The 26,002-nt window shown below is 38.9% G+C and overlaps 1 protein-coding gene across 8 annotated transcripts; it reads right to left on the bottom strand.

Annotated features, from left to right (window-relative positions):
- Positions 1–9,170: 9,170 nt before the first annotated feature.
- LOC121947211 (uncharacterized) lies at positions 9,171–22,730 on the bottom strand. 8 transcript variants are annotated; one of them, XM_088082393.1, is made up of 14 exons: positions 22,611–22,730; positions 21,570–21,889; positions 21,016–21,120; positions 20,759–20,863; positions 20,499–20,603; positions 20,035–20,118; positions 19,798–19,844; positions 18,969–19,589; positions 17,909–18,634; positions 14,964–16,764; positions 13,676–13,852; positions 12,862–13,035; positions 11,029–11,075; positions 9,171–10,682 (listed from the first exon to the last, which is right to left on the bottom strand). In XM_088082393.1, exons 2-14 carry the CDS (start codon positions 21,605–21,607, stop codon positions 10,126–10,128), a joined length of 4,587 nt encoding a protein of 1,528 aa, XP_087938519.1. In that variant the 5' UTR covers positions 21,608–21,889; positions 22,611–22,730; the 3' UTR covers positions 9,171–10,125. The 8 variants fall into 8 exon arrangements, with proteins under 8 accessions (XP_087938519.1, XP_087938520.1, XP_087938521.1 ...); XM_088082394.1 differs by having other exon boundaries at positions 19,798–19,841; XM_088082395.1 differs by lacking the exon at positions 20,499–20,603.
- Between the last annotated feature and the right edge of the window lie 3,272 nt (positions 22,731–26,002).

Raw genomic sequence — 26,002 nt, 5'->3', positions numbered from 1 at the left:
TCACAACAAAGAAAATAAGACGAGCTGAGCACAAAACATCTGCATAAATATGACACTGCTGAGCTCACATGAGGCCTCAGAATATCCTTACTCCTCAAATAAAGCAGCCCTAAGAAGAATTCTTGTTTTTTGGGTGGTGGTCTTAATGTTTGAATCAAAGATCTCATCATGACACATTTGTCCATTGAGTGAACTTCCACCTGCCCCGTGATCACCAGATTCCCATCCCCTCATTACCCCTGCAGTATATGTACCGGCCCTCTTCCACTCATTCCTAGCTTTTGCATCCTTGCCTTAGCTTTACAGCCTTTTAACCTGTCTGTTTTTGGCACCCTTGCATGCTTTTTTAGATGTTTTAGCAGTTAAAATGTCCCAGCTCTGTTTGTCTGCCATGGACTTGGTTTGCATGCATTTTGCCATTTGGACTGAGCTTTAGCCTCTCCTCTGCCAACGTGGTATTCGGTGTGTATTCTTGCACACTGTCAGTAAATTTGTCTACACAAACATTTTGACTGATTTGTTTTTGCATATACTTCCATGTAGTAGATTTAAATCTTGCCTGGGTGTTATCCTTAATAGTGTATTATGTTTGAAGCACACATCAGCAGTGTTACTGTCTGCATACTATCTACACAATACTTATCTTCTTTGCCTGTCGCTTAGCCCAAAAAGCACTGCCGTTGTCATTCACACCTTGATTGCATTCTGTATTGACTATTGCAGTTTTGTCCTCTTTGGTCTTCCTCTCAGTGATTTCATCAGCTTCATTTGGTCTGGAATTAAGCTGTCTGTATCATTACCCTAACTCAGGCTGTCAATGACAGAGCCCCTTGGTATCTTTCCTCCGTCACATACACATCCTTCCATAATCATAGATCCTCTACCATATGCTTTCTTGACTACCATGGGGTCTTGAGCCCTCAGTCATCTTGCTCCTGCCTTGGAACTCAGTCCCAGACATTTGTCCCAGACTGGCATATTTGGTCTGATCCTGACTCCAGTGGTTATGACTCTGTCGGTTGATTAGTCAGCCCACAACAGTTTCCCCAATTTTTGATTGCCACATTTTTTTGCCTTAGGCTAAACTCCGGCTTGGAGGTTGTAGCTATTGAGAATTCATGCCTGTCTTGTAGGGTTTTCGTAAAAGTCCTTTGAAACGCACCTATCAATAAAATTGATTAATATTATGATTTTTACTACTATTATTACTAATTTCCTTCTTGGTCTATCATTTTCAGAATTATATTGTCCCTGATTCGTAGTTACTGATCAATTATAATTTACAATATCGATGTCATGTTAAATATAATACAAATAATACTATTTCCTTTTAACATGGCTTTTTCAAAATACTGACTGAAACTATTCTTTTGTCAATCATGAGGCACAATATAATTATATTATACATTTATATATTAATTATAATATAAGTCTTTACTGTATAGTGCATCTTTTGATTTAAAAAAACAAAAACTTTAAAACTGACTAAACCTAGTGACTTGGTCAATTGTGTATTTGACAAAATGTCTAATTTCAGCAAATATATATCGTTTACTGGACATATATACACAATGACTGCAAATTTTCCCATACTGCAATCATGTGCATGCGTGTTTATCACAGTTTGTGAATGAATTTTCTGTGACAGGACTGGTCATTTATCCTTCAACACTCACTGCCTCTCTTCTCCATCCTGACTGTCTGCACTCAGTCTCTCAACAAATGTGTGTGTGTGTGTGTGTGTGTGTGTGTGCCTGTGTAGAGAGACGGAGAGAAAACAGGCTGATGGTGGATCATAAATAAAAGGTCACTGCTGTATGTTCTTAGCGTGTGCCTCACATGAAGGGGAGAAACGCTACATGGAAACACATGTTGGCTCTGTGATAACCTCTGTCATAAATTTAAAGAGAAAGCAGAATGCAGAAGAAAAAAAAGAGAAAGAGAAGATGAGTGGAACAAGAGGAGCAGATGCAGCTATTTCGTTATGAATCAATCATGATTTAGATCTTTGCAGACGTTAAATATGTGTGATGAGCCCATAAAAACTTACCAGTGTAAGAAATCAAGTGGGTCATAGACACAGGCGGGCTTCCCCACTCGTGTCTGACAAGAGATACATGAGGAAACAGAGACATATTGGATCAGAAGATTTCAGTACAATGCAAAAGACTGCAATATAACAAGGAGAGGAGAGGCAGAAAAGATTTACTTACACTGTCAACTCCTCTCTGATCCGTTAAGTGCCTCTCTGGCTTCAGCCCAAATTCAAAATCAAAAGTGCTCTCTCACACACACACACATGCACGTACACACATACACACCAGTCAGCCACCCTCAATCCATCCCATCAAATGTCTTTTAGGATTTAGTGGTGTTGAGTAGCATCATGTGTGTTCCAAATACACTTGGCTAAATGATTTTAGCTGATTTGTAATCATGAGTGGCATTTCAGTATATCAAATGCAGCTCATTCAAGTGGATTTTCAAGATTCAGTGTTCAAAAGTCTTTTGTAGGCGTATGTATGTTTAAGGACAGAGAGTTCAGAGGGAGCTTGGATATCTGAGAGAGTTCAGAGTAGAACTGATGCTCCTTGCATTAAAAAGGAGCCAGTTGCAACTGGCATCTGCGATTCTGGAGAAAGACTATTAATATATAAAGTCAACACCCAAACAAAAATTCATAATCTGCACTGTGTCTCTCTTTCACCCTGTCCTGTGCATGCACAGAGCAGCCAGCGAGCACACTATGGGGAGATACTCTCCGAATTTGACTCAATATTTAGTACATGTACATTTGTCCCCATCAATAAAAATATGAAAGTAGCAGTGCACTTTCATTTAATGAAATAAAAGAGCTCCATCATAAATTGATGCAGAAAAGACAGAAATTGGTGCATAACAATTTCAGAATGCAGGAACTTAAGTGCTTGATATCCCCTTTTCATATGTGCGGAGGTGAGCTGCGCCCTTGATTGGCTGCAATGCTTCTCGCTTAATATGTTTCACAACAGCTTCAGTTTAGGACATTGAAAACATGGTGGCAGTGATATAGATCTTCTTTAGTGAGTCTTAAACACAATGAGCAAAACCATGACCATCTCGAGGGTCTGTCCTCTGACATACTCACATTTCTCTTTTACTCGTTGTGAATGGATGGCTGCCGGTGGTGAGGCGTGTGATGTTAACCACCACGGTTTGTTTACACGATGTTTGACAGGTGATCAATTTAGAGACCAACTCATGGTGCAAATAATGAGCAGTTAAGTTTTGAGTAGGATTGGGTACCGAAACCCAGTGCTACTATGGCACGGGTTCCTATTCAACCAGACCGAATTATGATGCAGTTTCCGATGCGTCATTTTGGTGCCACATTAGGTGCACAGTGAGTGTGTGGCCAAGAGAGAAAGAGAGAGATTTTGTGTCTGTCGGTGTGTGCTGGTAACTTTGACTGTGAAGCTGCAGCAACCAGAGCAGAGAGTATAAAGTTAAACGTAGCAGTGCGATGTGTGAACACTTTGGGCTATTTGTCAGTGAAAAAATGCGCTAACTCCTCAAGACCCTAGTCAAGCTCCTTTCTTTCCACCTGCTAATTAAAGCAAAGGTGGTCAGCCCCAAAGTTAGCTAGCAAAGTTGGCCTCACATCAAAACTGACCAAGCTCTGTTAAGGTGGATTGTTCAGGTGGACAAGCTACGATCTCAGTCGCTTCTAATCAGCTTGTGGAGGAATCTCTGGCTGCTTATTCTCTTCTCAGTTAGGGAGACAATAATTGCTGTTATTTTGCTGTTATAAGTAGGCTACTATAGCTATGAATTAGTGTTTATTGTTATTGTTGTTGGGTTAAGTTTTATTGAATATGTTAATGTAGCCTATTATGTGAATTTGTTAATAATATTTTGTATTAAAACATATTTACATGTCTAAGTGTACAATACATTGTTAAGAGGCAGGCTAATATAATCGATTGTCAGTTCACATTTGCCTTTGCAATAAAAAAGGGTGAGGGTTCTTTCACTTTGTTAACCGTCATTTTGTGCTTTATTTAAAAACAAAAAAAAAAAAAAAAAAAAAAAAAGAAGTATCGGTTCAGGCACTGTTAAAGCACTGGTACCATTTTAAAAGTATGGGTTTGGCATTAGTATCAGAAAAAACCCAAACGATATCCAACCCTAGTTTGAGTGAGCAACTATCAGTTAGGCTGTGATGACCAGTGTGAGAGTCAGAGGGTGACAAATTCTGTATGTGTGAGTGCTCCTATTTATTTGTATATTTGTGAGGATGAATTTGAGTTTCAGCTCATTGTAGTAACAAAGTTTTTGCTGTTTGAGTGTCAAGAAGACTTTGTTTTAGAGCTGAGGTTAGAAGTTGGTTCAGGTTTAACAATTGGGGCCAATCATTAGAAAATGCATTATGTCAATAAAAGTTCCGATTGTAGATGCATAAACGTGTGTGTGTGTGCGCACACTCAAAAAACATACAAACGTTTTAATGGAAGATGTTTAAATGCTCTCCCAACTTCCCTTTCTCTCTTTATCCCTGCCTATCTTACCCCATCGGCTCTCATCTAATCACTAAAGTACCAAAGGGGGGTGACCTCATCACCCCAACACCATGGTAACGCCCTGCAGCCGTGCACCCTGGGTCCCCGGGATCCTGGGAAGGTGGAGGAATGTGGAATGGGATTGGTCTGTGAGAAGCAGAGTGGACACGCAGGGTGGGAGTGGAGCAACCTGAGGATGGATTAAATGACAGCTAGTGTAGACACACACACACACACACACACACACAAACACACACAACTTCAATGTACAAACTGTGATAACACAACTCACACAGCTGTTCAGGTTAACACACAATATGTTTCTTCTTCTTCTGCTAAAGTATTAAATGACATAACACTTTGGACCCTAAAGCTACACACCCAGAAACACACACATGTCAATACACAAACATGTGATACCTGCAAAACAGCAGCGATCAGAGTCTAATTCACTTTGTCTGTCCAGGCTGCAGGGCAGACCCATGAAGTGGTGGAACTGAAGGGTGCTGAAAGCCCTCATTTTCATTTACTCACACAATGTCAGGGTTGAAATATTTTAAATAGTTGAGCTGCACTCGCTTTACTGCACTTTACTAAATCACAGCACCATTACAGCTTCCTTTTAAACTGTTTAAGCAGTTCTGATGTTCCTGACGATGTAAATCAAGCACACCTCACATAGTTGACCCCGCCAGTGAATGGGGTTTATGTTGGGGAAAAAAACAGCCTGGTAAAAAGAGACAGTAAAGTCACAAATCACTTTTCTGAATGAATGTTTAGGTCAATATTTAGAGAGACTTTAAAGTTTAAATATTGAACACGTAAAGAAGAGAAAGTCAGCTGCAGAGGACAATAAATCACAGTTCTACAGCCAGCTTGGAGCTGTCTGTGTGGTTTTCTCGCTGTGCGTAGTGCTTTTGCTCTTCTATATTTGTAAGGACCAAGATTTAGGCTTTATGAGTGAAGGCATTTTTGCAAAGCAAAGACATCCAGGACAGAGCTTTCTGAGAGTTGAAACTTGGTTTCAGGGTAAATGTTAAATTTAGATTTCCTGGGAAACTTCCTGGAAAACTGGTACTTTCTGGAAAACAGTGCATCTTCAGTTGTGACACCATGCTGCAATTAATGGGTGTAAAAAGTTAAACCAATGTCACTGAAGTCAATTTCAGTTCCATTTCCTTACAGTCTGCTGGGGCTCAGGTCCTGTTACTCTTAACGCCTATGGATTTTTATTTCATTTTTTAATTCAAAGGTCAAGTGTGTATTTAGGGGCATCTATTAGCAGCAATGAAATAAAATATTCATAACTTTGTTTTCATCACCTGAAATAACAAATAACTTTTGTAGCCTTAGAATGATGTTTACATCTACACACGGAGCAGGTTCCCTTCCACACAGGTTCCTCCCATTTTGTTTCCACAGTAGCCCAGAACTGACAAACCAAACACTGTCTCTGCATTTTTGCAATTGCCACCCATGTTCTCTAATAAGCTTGGCACACGGGATAAGTTTCAGTTCTACAACATCATTGCTAGATGCCACTAAATCACTAAATCCTACACACTAGACCTTTAAAGATTCTTTTCATATTAGGATAAGAAAGCTTTTGAGCACACTGTCAGAAATGCAGATGTCTCAACCTCTAACCTCTAATACAGATCTTATTTTCAGAAAATGTAAGAAACCATAACGATCCATATGTTTGTGTGTTTCAGTGGAGTAACCAAATGTCTGAGGGATCATTTTTCTGTCAGTTTAGTCAGTCAAATGTGATTAAAGCAGAGGGTGACAACTTCTAGAGGCCATAGTAATCATTATGGGAGCAAATAAGAAAGTGAGGTGATGTGGTGTAAAGAATGAGGTCAGGGTGGATGGACAGGTCAAACAAGCACAGGACCTTCATTTAGGAGACAGCTGTTTGTGTCCCATGTGAAACCAAAAGTCTAAACCTAACTAAGTAGTTTTCTTTCTGAAACCTAACAACATAGTTTGAAAAGCATAACTGCAACCTTTTCACACTATTAATCATGTGTTTTAGTCTGTGACTATAAATACTGCCATGCCATCGTTCTACAGGGTCAAAATTTGGATTTAGTATGAAAACATTTTTACCATTGGACTACAATCATATTTCACTGACAGCCCACTATCCCAAAAACACCCATTGATCCAAAGTCAAGTTTTATTGAAAATACACACTCCCTGCAGTGAGTTTCAGTTTTCCTGCTGCATTTGAGCCACTAATCTCAGGTGTGATTGCTGACCTTTTGTTGCATTTTTCTGAGGCGTGTGAGCCACCAAACTTGTTTTTCACCTACCTGTCCCTGCTTTATCAGCAGCTTTTGTGCCACAAATGTAGGTATTTTTAAAGAAAAAGAAAAAAGACCTTTTCATTGCCATGACCAAGTGGGGGTTTTTTTTTTGTTTAAACTCAACCATACATTCACCACAGTGCAGTATCCGTGGTTTACAGAAACGTACAATGCAAACATGTTTTCTGGCCATAAGGTTGTCTAACTGCAGGGAGTGTGTAATGTCAGAGAAAATGGACTCTGGAGCAATGGCTGTTGGCGGCATGGGCTTTTGAACCAATGGGACATTTCTTAGACTAAGCATACATTAGAATTTTGGGCCATCGGAACAATGCAGTCCCCCCATAAGTACGGTGATACATGCATCTGTCGTCTTGGGGGAGTCGTTGGCACCTGCACTATTCTGTCGTCAAGCTATGACAATGAGTTGGCTCTGTTGGTTGACAAAGTTATCTAAATGACTAAAAATAACAGCAGCACAAGCATTTAACAAAGCGCTTTGGGGTGTTGAAACATACAAAACATTTCTTCATCGCTGAAGGAGGAAAAGGTTTTCACTTTTAAAGCAGTGACATTATCACACACACAAAGTGCCTTGTTTCCATTCAGCAAACCCACACAAACCCTCATTCATCCAACTCAAGGCTTCCACAGGCAGCTCTCTAATCAAAACAAATCTTCAGAGACAGAGGCTGAGCGAGATAGAAAGAGCGTGAGGCACTCTGAATGTGTTGTCAATTAGCAGCAGCAGCTCAATAGTAAGGAATAAAAGAAGCCGAAAAAGGAAAAGATCCTGAATGAATCAAACAGGTCTGTTGTTTTTATGAGGTCTCTGATGTGGACCCAGAACTAAATGTTTAAGTGTGAGTTTTTCAGCCTCTTCAAAGCTTTGGTCAAGAATTAGGTTTACAAAAACAACGACGCGGCTTGTGCAAAGAGGCCCTCAAAAAGCTGGTTGCTGCATTGTCCCGGACACTTCCTTTCAGTACTCGGTTTCTCCTCCCTGTGCTCCTTCTCTTGCTCCAGCTTTCCATCGACCCTGTCCTTCACGGGTGTAATTCATTACCGCCTACGTTCAAATGCACACAGACTTGCACAGCCAACATGCGAAAGCATTTGGTTAGAGAAATCAAGTATAGTTTTCACTACTTTGAAGTTTATGATATGAAAATGCGCATTGGTCCTGTGCCTATTTTGAGCACACCACTGTGTATGTTTAGGGTAGTATGTGAATTGGCCCCAGGACGAGAACCACAGTTTCTAATTTGAGCTGAATTGTTTAAATAATGTTCAAGATATTTGACATTTAGTTTCTCTGTGTTTGGTTTGGACACTGGACGGTTAGCTCTGGGAAAGCTTAAATTGGTTTCCAAATTATTCAAAGGAAACCGGTGTCAAAATCATTGGTTATGTTGTGTAATCGTAGCAGACCCGGAGATAAAAGTAGACTGGAAAAAATAAAATATAGCAGCAATCTGAAGATTGGAAATCTTAGGAAATGTTAGAAAATACCAGTAAACCATACATAATACATAGCTCCATAAGGGGCCAGACTTTTCTTTCATTTGGTTTTCTTTTCTTCTCTCTACAATGTGAAAGACATTAATGGAAATAAGTTCTCCCATCATGCTCAATCCCAATGCCTTCAGCTGTGTCTGTCAGTCCAAATATGTTATTTCAACATCACATCACGTCTTGAGTCTAGAGGAGAAACACTGCAGCTGCGTTCACTCACCCATTTATTTGTCTCCATTGACCAAGTTTCCTCTCACTACTATGTAACACGGACAACAAAACCCATGGCACTTCTTCATTTGGATCAGATGGAGGGAAAGGTTAACAAATTGTGTCTGACAGCTGCTCGACTGTTCTGATATCACAGGAAGAAAAGGGAAAAAGAAATACAAAAGGAAAGAGAGATATGGATGAAGGTACAGAAGGCCTGAAATGATGGGCGAGAGAAGAGAGAAGATAGGAAGAAGATGCAGCTATTGGCAAGCAATGGTGCAAAACAAGTGCAACAAAATGGATGTAGTGATTGAGAATTAAGGAAGGATTCACCCTGTCTTAGCTCTCTGTGACGGCTCTCTTCACTTTTTTTTTTCTGATGCCTCACCAACCAACTATGATGGATTTTGCTTTCCGATGTGAGTGGATGATGTCATATGATCTAATTCTTCTTGAGCATAACTCCACCTTAAAAGATAAGTCTGTCTTAAAACCACATACTGGTGTTCATATGTAGAATTAAACAGTTTTTAACTGCTCTGATGAATCCTTCTGTTAGTCTGGCTATGAACAAGATTTATACACACTTCCGTTTAGTTGTAATAAAAGAAGCTTTATTTATTATTTACAAGCATAACAACAAAAATGACAAAGTTTTCCATATTTTAACATCAAAATCTCCTCAAAAAAATATAATGGATTTTATACATTCTTTACTATTGTGCACATAATTATTCATGCCAATTATTCCATGTGCTACATTAAACATAAAACACGTCATAAACTATTAATGGCAGTCGCTCAGTGGTCCTGTACAAACATATTGTGGGTTAGCATACGGGCAGTTCCATGACACTTTCCTCTTTTATTACAGTCTACCCCACATTGACACAGACAATTTGACATAAAATACGTTGAATTCTAAAAGCAACTAATTTCCTTAAAACTTAAATGAAACAAGAATACTCTATCAAGCAGGAACAAAGCTGATCAAATCCTGCACATTTACATCTGTATATATGCTCAATTCTCTGGAGCATGTTTGTACCTGCTGCTCTCCTTAATACGTTCATCAGTTTAGGCAGAAAGTGATGAACATTACATATAATTAAAAACCTACGACAACTTTCATCAGCTCACAAAAACAGCTTGCCACAAAGGAGTCTGTTTAAATTGTTATCCTCTGTAGTATCACAATGACTTTAATAATGTGAACACAATTTACATGATAAGCAAACATGTCTGAAAAGAATAGCGAAATGGGATGTCAATGTTCTGCATGCAAAGACGATTTTAGAAACAAATGAAAAGCAAGTAAAATATATATTTCACAGTTTTACAAAAATATTTATTTTTTTCATCACATCATTTTCCTAACAACTCTATTTCCTCTTCCACAATGTTCATATACTGACTGACATTATGAACGGATGAAAAACATCAGCAGAAAATAGTTCCGCATCATGGCATTGAAATGATGCAGGTTAGCTTTTGCTAATCTGTTGAAATGTCAGGACTGGCATCACCTGATCACTACAGTACTTTCCTCATTCAATCTCTTTCAAAGTCACAGAGCCCTTCTGAAACCAGAAGCCTGGGAAGAGGGGTTCTGTGAATCGGGCATGGAAGGTGTGTATGAGGCTCAGCTTTTCTGATGTGACACCGTAATAAGTCAGAGTACCACCTTCCCAGTCCAAAAACACTGCTATTTTTGGGAAAATGGGCACTCTGGGCTTTTTATTCCTATGGATATTTGGGAAGACCACTGTGGATTTCTCCCCATGTAGGGGAGTGTGTCCATCCTGTGAGCAGAGCAGACTCCAGGACATCTCATTGCATCCTAGACCACCACTTCTATCCCATTTCCTACCCACTGCTCTATATGCCAGTGCGATGCCGACTGTCCCTTCCCACTCCACCTCCCAGTAGCAGAGGCCTTTTAGGCCTTCATCACAAAACACCTGACTCCTCTTAAACCTGTCACTGTTTTCAGGTCGTTCCACCTTCTCCTTCACTGTATCCACAGTTTTTACTTTCCTGTTCCCTTCAGACAGAACAAGCCTCTTGCTTGCAGTGTTTCCATCAAGCTTCAGATCTGCACCATCTGATAAAGAAACAGAGGACACATCATTTTGTGTTTGTTTGTTGTTTTGTTTTAATTATTGTGAATTTAACAGACTACAAAACATTGATTCCATATGGTCTAGATAAAATCCCCAAAACATAAATTCAAGCTGGAATCTTAAGAGAGGTAAAGATGAATTGACTTGTGATTTTGAATTTGATTTGAAAGTTAGACAGATCAGGGCACACACTGCCTATGAAGTTAGGTGACATAGGCAAATTACTGGACATCCTTTTCAAATTTATCTGGCGTGAGCTTAGTGTCTAAGGGTCAGCTGAGGTTTTAACATGAAATGATTAAAAAATTTAAAATAATAGAGACTTACACTTCTTCAGCCCTGGCTTTAATCGATGTGCTCCACCATGGTCCACACTGTACAAAAAAAATATAGTGGTGTCACTGACAAATTTCCAACTTATATAATATATGATACAATACAATCTAGGATCAGTTACAGTATATGCTTCACCAACCACTCGAGTTACACTTACTGTTTACATACATGTCTGTGAAAACATGGATGATTCATGCACATCTTCCCCTCGAAGCACAGATCTATACAATCAGCACAGTTTCAAGGTTTCCCAAGATTAGTGTCATCAGTTCAGTATCTGACCAAATGTCTCTGCTTATGGTCCTGAGATACGATGTTAAGTAATGGCCAGAAAATTGTCTTTGTAGAACATTATGATGTCACAGTGACGTTGATCTTTGATCTTTTGCATATAAAATGTAATTACTTCATTATTTTATCCTATTAGACTTTTGTGTGAAATGTTGTCCTAATTAGCATATGAATTCTTGAGTTAAAGCAAAAAAAAACATGTTTTGAAAGGTCACAGTTACCTTGACCTTTGACCTCCCAATTCTAAGTGGACATTTTAACTAAATTTGAAGAAATTCCCCCAAGGTGCTCTAAAAATAACACATTAGCAAGAATGAGACAGGTGCAAGGTCAGAGTGACCTTCATCTTTGACCTTTTTTTTTTTTTTAAAAAAATTATATTATTCATTTGTTTTATTTTGTTTTGTTTTGTTTTGTTTCATTCTGTTTTGTGAATACTTGACTTTTGTTGTATGTCTCTGTCTTTATAAATTCCCTTTTAGCTGTTTAGCTGCTTTTAGCTGTTTATATGTCTATAAATTCGTCGAACACGATCTAAAAACAAAACAACTGCTCTTTGGTGGCCACCTCTGAACAACTTAGTGTCACAAAGTGTCACAAAAAATAAAGCATCACTCTGCAGTGCTGTTGCTTGACCATTGAGCAGAAAGGTGCATTCAAGCAGAAAATAGCAAAAATGGCACGAAGGTGTGCAGCAAGTCTCCCTTTTGAAAATAAATTAAATAAAGGGGAGATTTTCATCCAGTTTCTTTTTTTTTCTTTCAATATCTTAGATAAGCAGTTCAACTCTCATATCACAGTAGCCATAAAGTGGTATATTGCTGCAACTCTAGTCCCAGGTAAAGAAAAGCAATGCCACATCATTCATTTTTTTGCAACATCACTTTTTGCAAGAGAAAAGTTGTATCTTTTGCAAGGCTTGCATAAGCTAATCACAAGAGGTGAAATAAGGTGATTTTTCAGTTTGCTGAATGGATTGTTTTCTCAAGAATTTGGTCACGCTGTATTGTCACAATGTGTTCTGCATGCATTTCCACCTTGCATTTACATGTGCTGTTCCTTATTTTCATAATATATCCAGATAACCACTGCATGTTAATACCAGTGTAAATGGGGACATCCTTCTCTAAATACGAAATGAATTCTTGAGTGTTTTGGTAACTAGCCTGCTAGCTAATAAGATAAAATATTGAGTTTAGATTTGACCTTTGTGTATATGTTGTCTTATTAAAAGTTGGTGAAACAGTAATGTCACAAAAACATGTAGAATATAAAAACATAGTGTCTTAGGGTGTCAGTGGCTGAGTGGGTAAAGCAGGCACCCGTTGAATAAAGGCAGTGTCTTTGGCGCAGCGGCCTCAGGTTTGACTCCGGCTCGATGCCCTTTGCTGCATGTTGTCCCCACTCTCTCTCCCCCTTTCACGCTGTTGATGTGTCCTGCCTGTTAAAAGGCTAAAATGCCAAAAATATAATCTAAAAAAAAAAAAAAAAACGAAACAAAAAAAACAATAGCATCTTGACATATTAACATACCAGACTGTCTTCAGGCTCTTATTTGGATCTGTAGCTATATCAGAGAGCATCTTCTCTCCATCAGCTCCTAGGTGATTGTAACTGAGATCCAGATGTTTCAGTGAGGAGGCATTGGACTTAAGAGCTGAGGCCAGGAATGAGCAGCCCTTCTCCGTCACCTGACAGCCTGACAGCCTGCAGACCACACACACACACACACACACACACACACAGACACACACACAGATGCACGTCTTATTTTAAGAGTTTATTTCTTGTTTCTTGATATCATGCCATTCCTACAAATTCTGTCATTGCATCTGTCTGGTATATGGTGATAAAGGGCAAGGCAAAGTACACTACAGTGTGAAGGAGAGTGCAGTTTCCTCCTGGCACATTAATGTCTATATCAAGACAGGATTTACAGTGCATATGTGGCCACTAAGCATAGAACACATAAGCTGTGTTCAAATCCTCATACATTTGCTTAAGTTTATTTTCTGTCGTCTGAACTCATTGTCAGGTCTGTTATGTTTAACAGTATTAATATCCCTAATATACTTCTTTAGAAAGGTCATTTAAAGTAGTCTGAACATGGCCAGAGAGAGCTGTGATAGGTGAACAGGTTTTCAGACAGCTGAAATAACCGCATCTAAATTTTTTTTTTATTTTATTTAAAGAAATAGTCTCGTTGTTTAACTATGTCAAGTTAAACTGGGTTCAGCTTTGGAGTCATTACTTTACCAAAACTTTTGATATACTATACATTACTATACATTTATACATTTTCTGCCACTCACTGTAAAAAAGGACAGTCAATGTATTGTGCACTTACCTGAGAATCTCCAGTTTACAGTGTACGCTCCGTAGGCCTTCAGCAAGCAGCTCCACACCTGAATCCAGCAGGTCGTTATGACTCAGGTCCAGCTCTGTGAGATTACAGGATGCAGAGCTGAGGACTGAGGCTGACAGACCTCTGCAGGATTTCTCAGAGAGCTCACACCAACTCAGCCTGTAAGAAAATGTGTAGGTTTATATAGGCATGCACCACTGAGGACAGGCAGAATAAAATAATATGGTCTAGTGAAAAATATTTAGACACCGAAGAGACTGTGTTGTTCTTATTATAGAATATGGTTAATCACAATACAACCATAAGAGTAATTACTAGTAAGACACGGGGGTTACAGGAGTTCTTCCCCAATCACTGGAGTTCTTTCTCTGGAGTTTTTCCTTGGCTGATGTGAGGGTCTAAGGGCAGAGGGATGTCATACACTGTAAAGCCCTCTGAGGCAAACCATGTTTTGTGATAATGGGCTCTATAAATAAAATTGACTTGACTTGACTTGACTTGACACCACCAGTATGGAGGTCAGCTAAAGTCATCCCACTACATCAAAATGGATACACTAATAATATACAATTATGCCTCACAAACTCTAAAATCTCCCCACTTTAACAATTCTAAAAACTCTGTTTGACAGGCATCTACATTCTTATCTAGAATATAACAGTACTCTCCAGCCACAGCAGGTTTTAGACCTTTAGAAATAAATAAGGGAGTACCACAAGGATCTGTGTTGGGTTCACTCTTATTTACAGTCTACATAAACAATATTATCACTCCAGCACAGACTTATAATATCATTTTTTTATCCAGATGATAGTCTTGTATGCAGTTGACTCCTCTTCCACTCAAGTTATATGAAAGTTTCAAAGTTACAGTCTGTTTTTAACATTCTCCAGACTTCTCTGTGAGGACAGGGAAATTATTGTTCACAGTTTGTGTGCCACCCAGGTCATCACTTAAGAGCTGGCCTTTTATTGAAAGGCTCACCCAGCATACAACACATCTCATTATATGCATTGTAGAAACTTGGGCCCAACTTGTAGCCCACCTTACCCACATGATCAGAAACATAAGGGCCTACATTAAGCAGATGGTCATTACAATTGCCTGAACAGTACTTTTTTTAGCCCAGGGATAGCCTATTTGAGGCTCTCATGGAGATGGTAAACTGGCTTCAATTTTTAAATAGATATAACACTCTTTTATATAGTGTATTGCATGATAACATCACACTTTCAAGGGCATATATGAGAGAGCATTTGAAAATACTTACAGAGTAGTTTTGGAGACTTTGACCACTGGCAACATCCCTAGAAGAACTTTCTCTGATTTCAGGTACTTTTTCAGATCAAACACATCAAGCTTCTCATCTGATGTCAGCAGCACAAATGTCAGAGCTGACCACTGGGAGGCGGAGAAATTTTCAAATGTATGTGTTCCTGAGCGCAGATAATCTTTAACTTCCTTCACAAGAGAGTGGTCATTTAGTTCATTCAGACAGTAGAAAAGGTTGCAATTTCTATCAGCATCACTATTCTCTTCCCGAATCTTTTCTTTGATGTACCCAATGGTTTCTTCATTGGTCTTCTTGTTGTTTTCTGTTTTCTTCAGCAGCTCTTGCAGTAGATTCTGATTGGTCTCCAGAGAGAGGCCTAGCAGGAAGCGGAGAAATAGATCCCAATCTCCATTTTTGCTACCCAAAGCTTTGTCAACCGCTGTCTTGTAGAAGTCTGATGCAGACAAGTCTTCAGCTGTTGAATCAGGCATGGTAAGCAGATTTTTACCTGTGTTATTGAATGTGTGGAAGACATGAAAAGCTGCCAGGAACTCTTGAATGCTCAGATGGACAAAGCAGAACAATTTCTGTTGGTAAAGTCCACAGCTTTCTCGTGTAATCTGAGTGAATAATCCTGAGAAGACTGCAGTTTTCTCTATGTCAACACCGCACTCTGTCAAGTCTTCTTCAGTGAAGAGAAGGCTTCCTTTTTCTAGCCCCTCAAATGCCAGTTTCCCCAGAAACATGATTGTTTCCTTGTTCCTTGTATTCCAGCATGAATCTGTCTCAGAACTGTCACCTGTCTCATCTGCACCATACTTCACATTAGCCTGTCTGCACTGTAGCACAAGGAAGTATATGTACATGTCAGTCAGAGTTTTGGGCATTCCTCCTTCTTGGTTTCTGTTCACAAAGTCTTCCAGAACTGTTGCTGTGATCCAACAGAAGACAGGGATGTGACACATGATATAAAGGCTCCTTGATTCCTTGACATGAGACAAGATTTGCTCAGCAAAATCCTTATCACTGAATCTCCTCCTGAAGTACTCATCCTTCTGCTCATCATTAAATCCTCGCACCTCTGTAACCCGGTCAACTTTATCAGTAGGAATAATGTTGGATGCTGCAGGTCGGGAGGTGATCCAGATTTGAGCTTTGGAAAGCAGATTTCCTTTGATGAGGTTTGTCAGCAGAACACTCACTGAGGTTGGCTTCCTAATATCTGTCCAGGGGTAACTTTTATCAAAGACAAGCTCAAGGCGGCATTCATCAAGGCCATCCAGGACAACTAGGATTCTGTATTTGTCATAGTCAGTTATTTCTGATGTCTTCATAGCCGGGCAAAACTGATTGATGAGATCCTCTAAGCTGTGTTCTTGGTCTTTTCTCAAATTCAGCTCTCGAAAAGAAAGTGGAAACATATAAAATATATCCCTGTGGGCCTCATCTTCAGCCCAGTCCAGCATGTACTTCTTTGTCGCAAATGTCTTTCCGATGCCTGCCACTCCTAATGTCAGCACAGTTCTAATTTCTCTTTTTTGTTCTTCAGATCGTTTGAAGATGTCATGATACTTAATAGATGTTTCTTGTCCCACTGGTTTGAACTTTGCATCTTGAACTTGTTTGATCTCATGCTGAACATTGACCTCTCCTCTCTCTCCTTCTATGATGTAGAGATCTGTATAGATCTCGTTCAGAAGAGCAGAGGTTTTCTGCATATCCATCCCCTCTGACACATGGGTGAATTGCTCCTTCAGCTGAGATTTCAGCATCCATTGACTTGCGACATCAGGCTTACCTGAATGAAAATATACAAATATATATATATTTATATTTTTTAGTTATGCAGACAGAAATTAGACAATAGTTTTGATTAAAGTAGTAGTAGTAGTACTAGTAGTAGTAGTAGTATCAAGCATTAAGTAGTTATTTTTGTATTTAGTTTGTTTTGGTACACACTGGACAACTAAAAGGGAGGCAGGACTGAAAACATTTAAGAATTAGGTTAATAGAGGGTTATGAATATGAAGCAAAATTACATTATGTTTCTTCCTTGGTTAATCTTTTTCTATCCACACTTAGGCCATTTACGCATTTACATTTTTGATTTGTTGGTTTTTGAGCCAAAGGGACGATTCTATTTTTTCTTATCGCGGCGGTTTGTTTTAATGGCTGTTTATTTATGACAACTATGGTAAATTGGCTCTATGCTTCCTTTCTTAAAGTACAGATTTTTCCTCTAATGACTAGCAGCAACTGAATGAATATTTAATTTAAAAAATGTATGAAAAAAAGGCATTTCCCAAGCCAATCCTAAGGATCGGAATTGGGGCTGATCCATAAATATTTCTAATTGATTGTTGTTGGATTAAATAATGTCAGTCAGCTTCCACACATCTCTTTGCTGTACTCTCCTTTATGACAGCCTACAGTGCCAGAAGTTGTTCCATACATAAGTGAAAATTACAGTGTGTGAATTTATTCAGCTGCTTTACTGCAAGTTCTAACAGTGAAGTTGACAAAATATGCATTTTCACTAAACTCATATGGTAACAAATTTGTCTTTTCTCCTCTTTTTTCTTGTTATCAATGGTAGTGGCAGCAACTCAGATAAATATTTTATCAACATTTGGGTAAATGTAAGAACAGCATCATACTATGTATGGGTAGATTCTCAATATAACATACTTGCAATTACACATTAGCAGTCCAGTGCAACACCACCTCTACCGTAAGGTCTAAATTTGGTTATTTGGTAGTTATTGACAACTCTTTATTATACTGTCTGAGGCAAAGAAAACAATTTTTTCCAGCTCTTAGTTTTAAATATATGGCAGTTTTGAGCCTTTTTGCAACCTTATGGCCTCTGTTTGATTTTGATTAAGACACTGTAAACATGCATTGGTTTAACTGACAGTCTTCATCCACACTCTTAAGCTTACATCGTATTTCTGTCATCCTGTCGACACGTCCATTAGGCAGCTTCAGTCGGGAAGTTATCCAGAGCTGGGCAGAAGGAAGCAGGTCACCTCTGATGAGGTTCGTCAGTAGCACACCCACTGAAGCTGGCTCTCTGATATCAGTCAAGGTGTCATTGTTGTCAAAGTCAAGAGGAGGCTGATAAGCATCCAAACCATCCAAAATAAATAAAACTTTGAGATGTTCAAAGTCGGAGATCGCAAATTCTTCTGTTTCCTTGTACAAATTGTTAAGAAGTCCAATCAAACTGACTTTTTCCCCTTTTAGCAAATTAAGTTTAAAGGCGTGAAGTGGAAATACAACTTCTTCTTTTTTGCTCTTTGTCATTGCCTTTGCTGCATCAATAAGCCAGGTTAAAATTGAGTTCTTGTCATTTTTAGCCCACTCTTTAACAAATTTCTGTACAGTGAAGGATTTTCCAATACCAGCTTCTCCAGTAGTCAGTACAGTTCTGGTCGTTTGTCCTTTTGTATCTTTAAAGATATCAGATACTGAATTCACCTGTACCACTGATTTTGCAGCAGTACATCCATTTTTCTCGTCATCACTGACCTCACCACTTCTGTGTTCTCTCATGATGTGTTCTGTGTTTTTCTGGTTAGGATGATTTAAGTCTTCATCTTGAGTGATTTCACTCAGAAATCGTTTTCTCAGTGCTGAGGCCAGCTTCTCTCGTCGCTTGGAGGTCTCTGAATAAACATAACAAAGTTATTGACAATAGATACAAGCAGCATGATCAATTATCTTGGTATGAAAATCTGACTTTTGAACATAGTCACCTAAAATTGTTTGTAGTACAACACAGTGAGCAAGTAATAAGAAAAAACATGTAAACTAAGAAAGGGTGGTTCCTAATAAGATGATGTTAATAAAGTTTTCTAAAATATTTTCATGTTTGCAGCGTTGCAGTATTTCCTAGTCAAAATAGATTTTCTCAAACTAACAAAAACCATGAGACACAATGCAGATTACACAATACGGAGTATGAGTTTTAAAACATCTTAAACTGTCATGGCTTTGTACCTCGACATTCTGTCACTTTGTGAATGAATTCGGGAGGAATCTTGTCAACTCCTGAAGGTTGGGAGATGATCCAGAGACGAGCAGAGGGGAGCAGATTCCCCTCGATGAGATTTGTTAGCAGCACATCCATCATGGCTGGCTTTTCCATATCGGTGAACTTCTCGTTCTTTGCAAAATCAAGAGGAAGTTTACATTCTTCCAATCCATCAAGGACAAAGGCTATTTTATAGTTTTCATACTTGCAATCTCCACGTTTATCACTGAGGGAATGACAAAGCAGCTCTTTCATGCTTTGAGGTTTGCCAGTTTTTGAATTCAACTCACTGAACTTAAATGACACTATGAAGTCTATGTTTTCGTTGGTTTTTCCTTTTGCCCAGTCTACCATGAACAACTTTGTTTGGAATGTTTTACCAACCCCAGCCACGCCCTTCATTAGTACTGTTCGCTCTTTGTTTTTCCTTGATGTAGGAAATAATGAATCAAATTTCTGTGCTTTAGCCTTGCCATCTTCTATCTTGAAGAGTTCTGTGTCACTGTCCTTTCTCAGTTCGACCTCATGCTCACGGCAAATTCTCTCCTTCAGGTCTTGTGTGAGTTTTCGTTTGATTTTTATTTCCACTAAAAAAAAAAAACAGAGTGTAGTGTCACAATCCTACACAATATATTGGCAGCTATAACATGTTGTGTACATGTTGTACAAATGATGTAGCTGATGTGGTATCACTGCATTTAATGTTCTGTGTTTATATTCATATATTCATATTAAAAAAAAATAGTATTGATTGTAAATCTAATGAAGTGTCTCTGTCGCTCCTTTTTTGAGTACCTTTGCTGAGGTCATGCCCATCCTGGTCAGTTGTCTTGGGAGCACTGCTTTGACACAGAAAAGACACATTGACTGTGACAAAGATAAATATATTCATTACCTTTGAGGCGAAATGTATTTTTCTGTATGTACGTCTCTCCAGCTTCTCTGCTCTACTGCATTAACTTTTCATGATGTTTGTTTTCGTGTCTTTGTCTGCTATAGCTGTAATAATGTGTATGCACAGTGTTTTTGTACCTTGACTCAGACATGAACCTGAGTGGATCATCCTCAGGAACTTTGCAGTGTGCAGGAGAGACTGGTCTCCTGTGCTCAAGCGGGCTGTAACACAGAGTCATTTCAGTGATTTCATAATAACAAACTCCAACAACTGTGACATTGCTGTCGAGTTTCAAACTGGTAATTACTTATCTAACTACTCTGACTTGGTATTCTCATTAAATTAATCATCTTTCAGGGCGCCCAGAGGCTCACTTGATAGAGCGGGCACCCCATATACAGAGGCTGTGTCCACACTGCAGTGTCCGCGGGTTCGAGTCTGGCCCCTGTCCTTTGCAATATGTCATCCTCTCTCTCTCCTGCTTTCAGCCTATGTCTATCCTGTCCAATAAAGGCAAAAATTAAAAACTATCTTAAAAAAGTATCATCTCTTTATCCCTGGATCTCTATATCAAAGCATGAACATAACCAAAATGTCTTACCTTGGTTCTCCTTCACTGAAGTTGAGAGAATGACGCTTGGACCAGTCACTCTTCATGGAAACATTGCTGGGTGCAGGAGAAAGTGGTCTCTCTTCCTCCAATGGACTTTAAAAGAGATTTTAAATGCTTTTAAATTACCAGCAGTAATACCTTTAACATCTTAAATGTTATTTTTTTGCTTCAAACTAGTGTTTACTTTATTTTCTCCTAGTCTCTTAGTCCCTCTCTATCAAAGCATGAACATAACCAAAATGTCTTACCCTGGTTCTCCTTCACTGAAGTTGAGAGGATCATCCTTGGACCAGTCACTCTTCATGGAAACATTGCTGGGTGCAGGAGAAACTGGTCTCTCTTCCTCCAATGGACTTTAACAGAGATTTTAAATGCTTTTAAATTTCTAAACAATAACACTTTCACTATCCTTATTTTTTAACTTTAAGATTAAATTTACGGTAAATGTTTTTATAGTCTCTGTGTCCCTCTGTATCAAAGCATGAACATAACCAAAATGTCTTACCTTGGTTCTCCTTCACTGAAGTTGAGAGGATCATCCTTGGACCAGTCACTCTTCATGGAAACATTGCTGGGTGCAGGAGAAACTGGTCTCTCTTCCTCCAGTGGACTTTAAAAGAGATTTTAAATGCTTTTAAATTACCAGCAGTAATACCTGTAACATCTTTAATGTTATTTTTTTTGCTCCAAGCTGGTGTTTACTTTATTTTCTCCTAGTCTCTGAGTCCCATTACTCTTCATGAGAATTGGTCTTTTGTGTTGAAACCATCTTTTACACAGATTTTCAAAAAGCCTTAAGCCCAGTCAAACCAACATTTTCAACAGCATAATTTGAGAGGAAATTTGTTATTTTAAATCGAAGTGCTGCTATCATATATATACACAGGTGAGAAATTAAGAGATTAAATCACTCTAAAGTTTGGAGGTGAAAAGCATGCATCAACAATGGTATATCCTGTATGGAGAGATGGGTGCATTCACCACATATTTATTTGACATGACACTGATATTCTGCCTGAGCTGAAAACAACCTAATTGGGGGGGAAAAAAACAACTTACTTGTCAGGTGATGTGACTTCGGCCTGTTGTTCATACATGGTTGTTTTAGAGGATGAATTATCTGTTTTCCCGTGAGGCAGAATATAGTAGCTGCATTTTTTTTTTTTTTTTACATTTTTCCAGCTACTTGTCTTTTTCACCAGGCTGTAGTTGCAGCACAGTCTCCTTGCTAAAAAGACAGGCTTGCCTTCAAAGGCTGTCCATCACCAGTAAGCTTTATGGCAGTCTCTCTTCCTGCAGAGGTCCTCTCAGTTCACAGACCCACTCATTACTGGGCAGGTCCAGAATTCAAATGTATTTCATTTCACCCAACACCAACGCTGGAAAAAAGTGAATATGACTTCAAGCCTTTAAATCCAGTCAACATGTCAACAACCAAAGTAGAATTTCCTTGAAAAATACAAATGAATTAAAAAAAAATCTACCTTACATATAAAAACAACACCAGGTAAAAGTCTAGCAGTATAATCTCAACTTCCTCTAGAGTTATTATGGTTGGGAAAAGTCCTTGGGTAATGATTAACATCAATATGATTAAAACTGTGGACCTTGTCCTTGATGTCGACCTTGATTATGATCAAATATAGTGTGATAAGAATTAAGAAGAAATGCCTGGCCCGCATTACTTAAAAGGTTTGTATTAATCAAACTAACTTTAAACGTCTCTCTGCCAGCTGCATGTCTATGGGTTCTTTCTGTGTGTGTGTGTGTGTGTGTGTGTGTGTGGGTGTGTGTGGGTGTGTGTGCATGTGTGTGTGTTTCAGGCCTATGTATTTTGCGCTCTTCCTGAAGCTAAATACGATGTACAAGGTGTGCATGTAACAAACAAAGGAATGTGAGTACCTTGTCAGACATCAATAGCAATATATCCCAGTATGTATATATACTGTATGTGCTATTTCAATGCAAGCAGGTGTTCATGTAGGCTGTTAAGGCCTCCAGTTTGTCCGAATTAAAGAAACATGAAGGCTAGCATGATACCACGTCATTAAATTGTATACACATTAAATTACATTAGTTGACAAACTGCATCAGTCCTACCAGAACAGATGAGGTTAAAATCCTTCAGTTTGTACAGCTGATCCCTCTAACGCAGGCTTTGCCCTTGTAACAGTGCTTTCCTGGCAGAGCTGAAAGCTACATTTTCACTTTCACTTTCAGCCACTGCTCCTCCCTCCTTTGAGTCGCTGACGCTTACCCAGTGACTGTATAAGGAAATAAGTTAATGCATATGAGATATACAGGTATATTCGCGTGGAGGTTGTGCCTGTGAAGCACTTTGTAAGTGCTGTTTTAAGAATCCTTCAGCCAGATGCATAAAAGCAGGTGCATAAAACTTATGAGGAGTTTCATAACTTAAACTGCGTGTACACAGAGAAGTAGAAATATGCATGCACATTCTTCTCATCGGATTTATAAAGCTGTGCGTAAGCCTAATTCTGTTTTATGAATCACAATTGTTGTGGTGCTCTGAGCAGGGGGACGAGACTCATTTCCACACCCACAGTTTGTCATGAACGGATATAGAAACACCATTAAACATACATTTTGATACTTTTGCCCCTCAACCATTTATTAGTTAACTGTCAGTGAGAAATATGGCAGAAAGCCAATTTCACAGATTTTTTTCACATTGGTAAGGCTCTACAACGGTGCCAGGACAGCTGTAATTATGCATTGCTGTGGCAACTTGTAGAATGCATAACCCTAATTCATTACATTTCTGCAAACTGTCATTGCAGTAAAATCTTGATCATTATGATTAATAAACATCAGAAGATTGATTATAGCAGTCATGTCCAAACAGGCCTAATAAAGTACACTAAATGACCACTTACAGTGAGATGAATGTAAATCAAAATGAAATGTATCACTCAAATTATTTAAACTTTGCAAATGTGCCTTTGATTGATATTTTACAAAATGCTGCAATGTAACCCATCTCTCAAATTATATTTAATCTTCTCCTTATCATGTCACCCACAGTGTGAACACCTGGTTTGAGGAATGTGTGAGGAGCACACATTTTCACCACACATTCTTCCTTTATGAATACCAGTTTATTTGTGGGGAAAAGGCATAAGCATGTTTTTTGTGCATACACATCATTTATGCATGCTGTATTACTGGGAGGTGAACCGTGCAGCTGAGCTAAGAAGAAGGCAACATCAGTCTGTTGGGTGGTCAGATGGTCCACAACTTTACCCAAACTAAAATATCAGATGGGTGCCCAGACAATAAATCACAATGATTTTGGTGACTGAGTTTTCATCTTGAGCCACCAGCAATTTGACTTCTTTGGCTTTTGCTGAAATATGTCAGCAGTACTGGTTGGAAATTTGATACAGATATCCATAGTGACAAGACAAATACTGTAACTTTCACTTTTCCTCATAGCACCACTATAAGGTCAACGCTTGTGGGGTTTAGTGACATTTCTGGTCAACTATCATGTAGATTGCCCTATAATCTTACTACACACATTAATGGGCCCACTTAGGATGGATTATGATAATTCCTTTGACTATTCGCCCAACACTTACATCACTAATGATGTAATTGAAAACCAGCTGCCTGCAAATCTAATGACATTCCAATCAACCTCAGGTGTACTTCTACTTTTACTTTTTACTTTTACAACATGCTATGCTAAGATGGTGAACATGGTCAACATTAGGCTACACATACACCGTCTGAATATTAAGAATGTGTTTAGCATGTTGGTATTGCCATTGTGTTCAGGTTAGCATGCTGACGTTAGAAAAAACAGCCTTAAAGAGCCACTTTTGCTGCCGACTCTTAGCCTTTTTCTCCTTGTGTTGTACCTTGTTCATTTTTTCTTTCAAGACCACATTTAATCTTTATAAGTCTGCCAGTTCTCTTAACCTGCTACCTTTTAAAGATTTCTCGGGAAGACGTAGCATTTCTGCAATCACACTGTTTTGGTTTAACCTGGAAAAGAGCATACATGCATTCAGTGGGTTAAACATGCAGCCCTCTCAAGCACTATGGTCTGCAGTGTTTATCAGTGATACAGCCAAACACTTCCTGAAACCAGGGTGGTTTATTTTTTGACCATGAAATGACCTCGAAAGCTCTCTGGCACTCACTCAATGCATTAATAATCTAATATGGCCCGACCAATGTTCTAGTAGCTTATGGGCTGCATAAATACACAGACACATTCACACAAGCCTTGTATTTGCACTTAAAAGGCCACACATGCTTTTTACACAGTATTTTAGAATGAAAGCATTTGAATGTTCCTCTTCATCAATATCCAATGACATCTTCGTTTTGGTTAAACTGCCTCAGGCCACACACACTTATACAAACATGCAACATTTTAAAATATCACCAGAGAAAGGGCAAATGGAAAAAAAAGTAAAAAATCAAGAGTGACTTTAAAGCAAGCACACATGCAAGTTCATGCTGAAAGATTTTATACGGGTTTCAGCAAAACAATAGTGACACCAGGGCCATATCACCTGTTTACCATTGGCGGGGAGCTTTTTTAGTCAACGCCTTCTGCAGCACAACCCTTGAGAAGGTTCCACAGGAGAAATCTTTGTAAATTTGACAATTAACTAACGATTAATGAGCATTTTAAAACAAAAATCTTGGATCAGGGCTTTGATGACTAAGTGCCATTTTAGATACAATTAATTAATGACATTTTCATGACATTTGTGCATAATTTCTTAGTGACTAGTGTTGGGCCAGGGAGTATAAACATATGTTTGTGTGTGTGTGTGTGTGTGTGTGTGTGTGTGTGTGTGTGTGTGTGTGTGTTTGCACGCACAAGTGTGTGCGTGCATCTTAGTTATGAGTCCTAGTATCCTTGCTCTAATGAGATTCATCTGCACTGATCCTAAAATCAAAGACCCATCCACTACAGGCACACACAGTCACACGGACACATACACCTGACCTCCAGACCTGAAGTTGAAGAGTGTTTTTCAAGCATTTTAGAGCCTGTGTGTGTGTTTCAGAATAAAAGCATGGAGCAGAGAAGGTAAATAATTGAGAGGACTCCCCATAGAAATACAGGAATTTAGAACCTCTTCAATCTCACTCCGTCACGCATCGCCACTCATGACGTCCACATACACACAATGCACACACATGGAATGACAGACACACACGACCCTGCAGACCTGCTCTGTGTTTGTTCATCGGTGTGTATGTGTGGGAGAGACAGAGATTCAGTATGTGTGTGTGTGTTTTTTGTGTGTGATTTCACTGCACTGTGTACACATGGTCAGCACCTGTTCACTGCTCCACTCCATGTCTTTTTATTACCCATGCAGCTCATTGAACCCACATTACCCTGACTCAACCCTTCTAGCTCGTTATTCTCTCGCCTCATCTCATCTGCTAACCAACCTCAACCCTCTGCCTACCACCCATAACAGAGTAATTTTGTATAGCAC

This window comes from Plectropomus leopardus, chromosome 9 (genome assembly GCF_026936395.1).
Source record: "Plectropomus leopardus strain MGB_pleo_1.0 chromosome 9, ASM2693639v1, whole genome shotgun sequence".
Taxonomy (NCBI): Eukaryota; Metazoa; Chordata; class Actinopteri; order Perciformes; family Serranidae; genus Plectropomus; species Plectropomus leopardus.
This window is presented reverse-complemented; position numbering and strand designations above follow the sequence as displayed.

Coding starts and splice junctions, on each gene's coding strand:
- LOC121947211 (XM_088082393.1), bottom strand. CDS start 21,607: ATGTATGAACAACAGGCCGAAGTCACATCACCTGACAA. Junction 16,765..17,908: donor CAGGATGACAGAAATACGAT/GTAAGCTTAAGA, acceptor ATTTTCATTCAG/GTAAGCCTGATGTCGCAAGT. Junction 13,036..13,675: donor TGTAAACTGGAGATTCTCAG/GTAAGTGCACAA, acceptor TGTGGTCTGCAG/GCTGTCAGGCTGTCAGGTGA.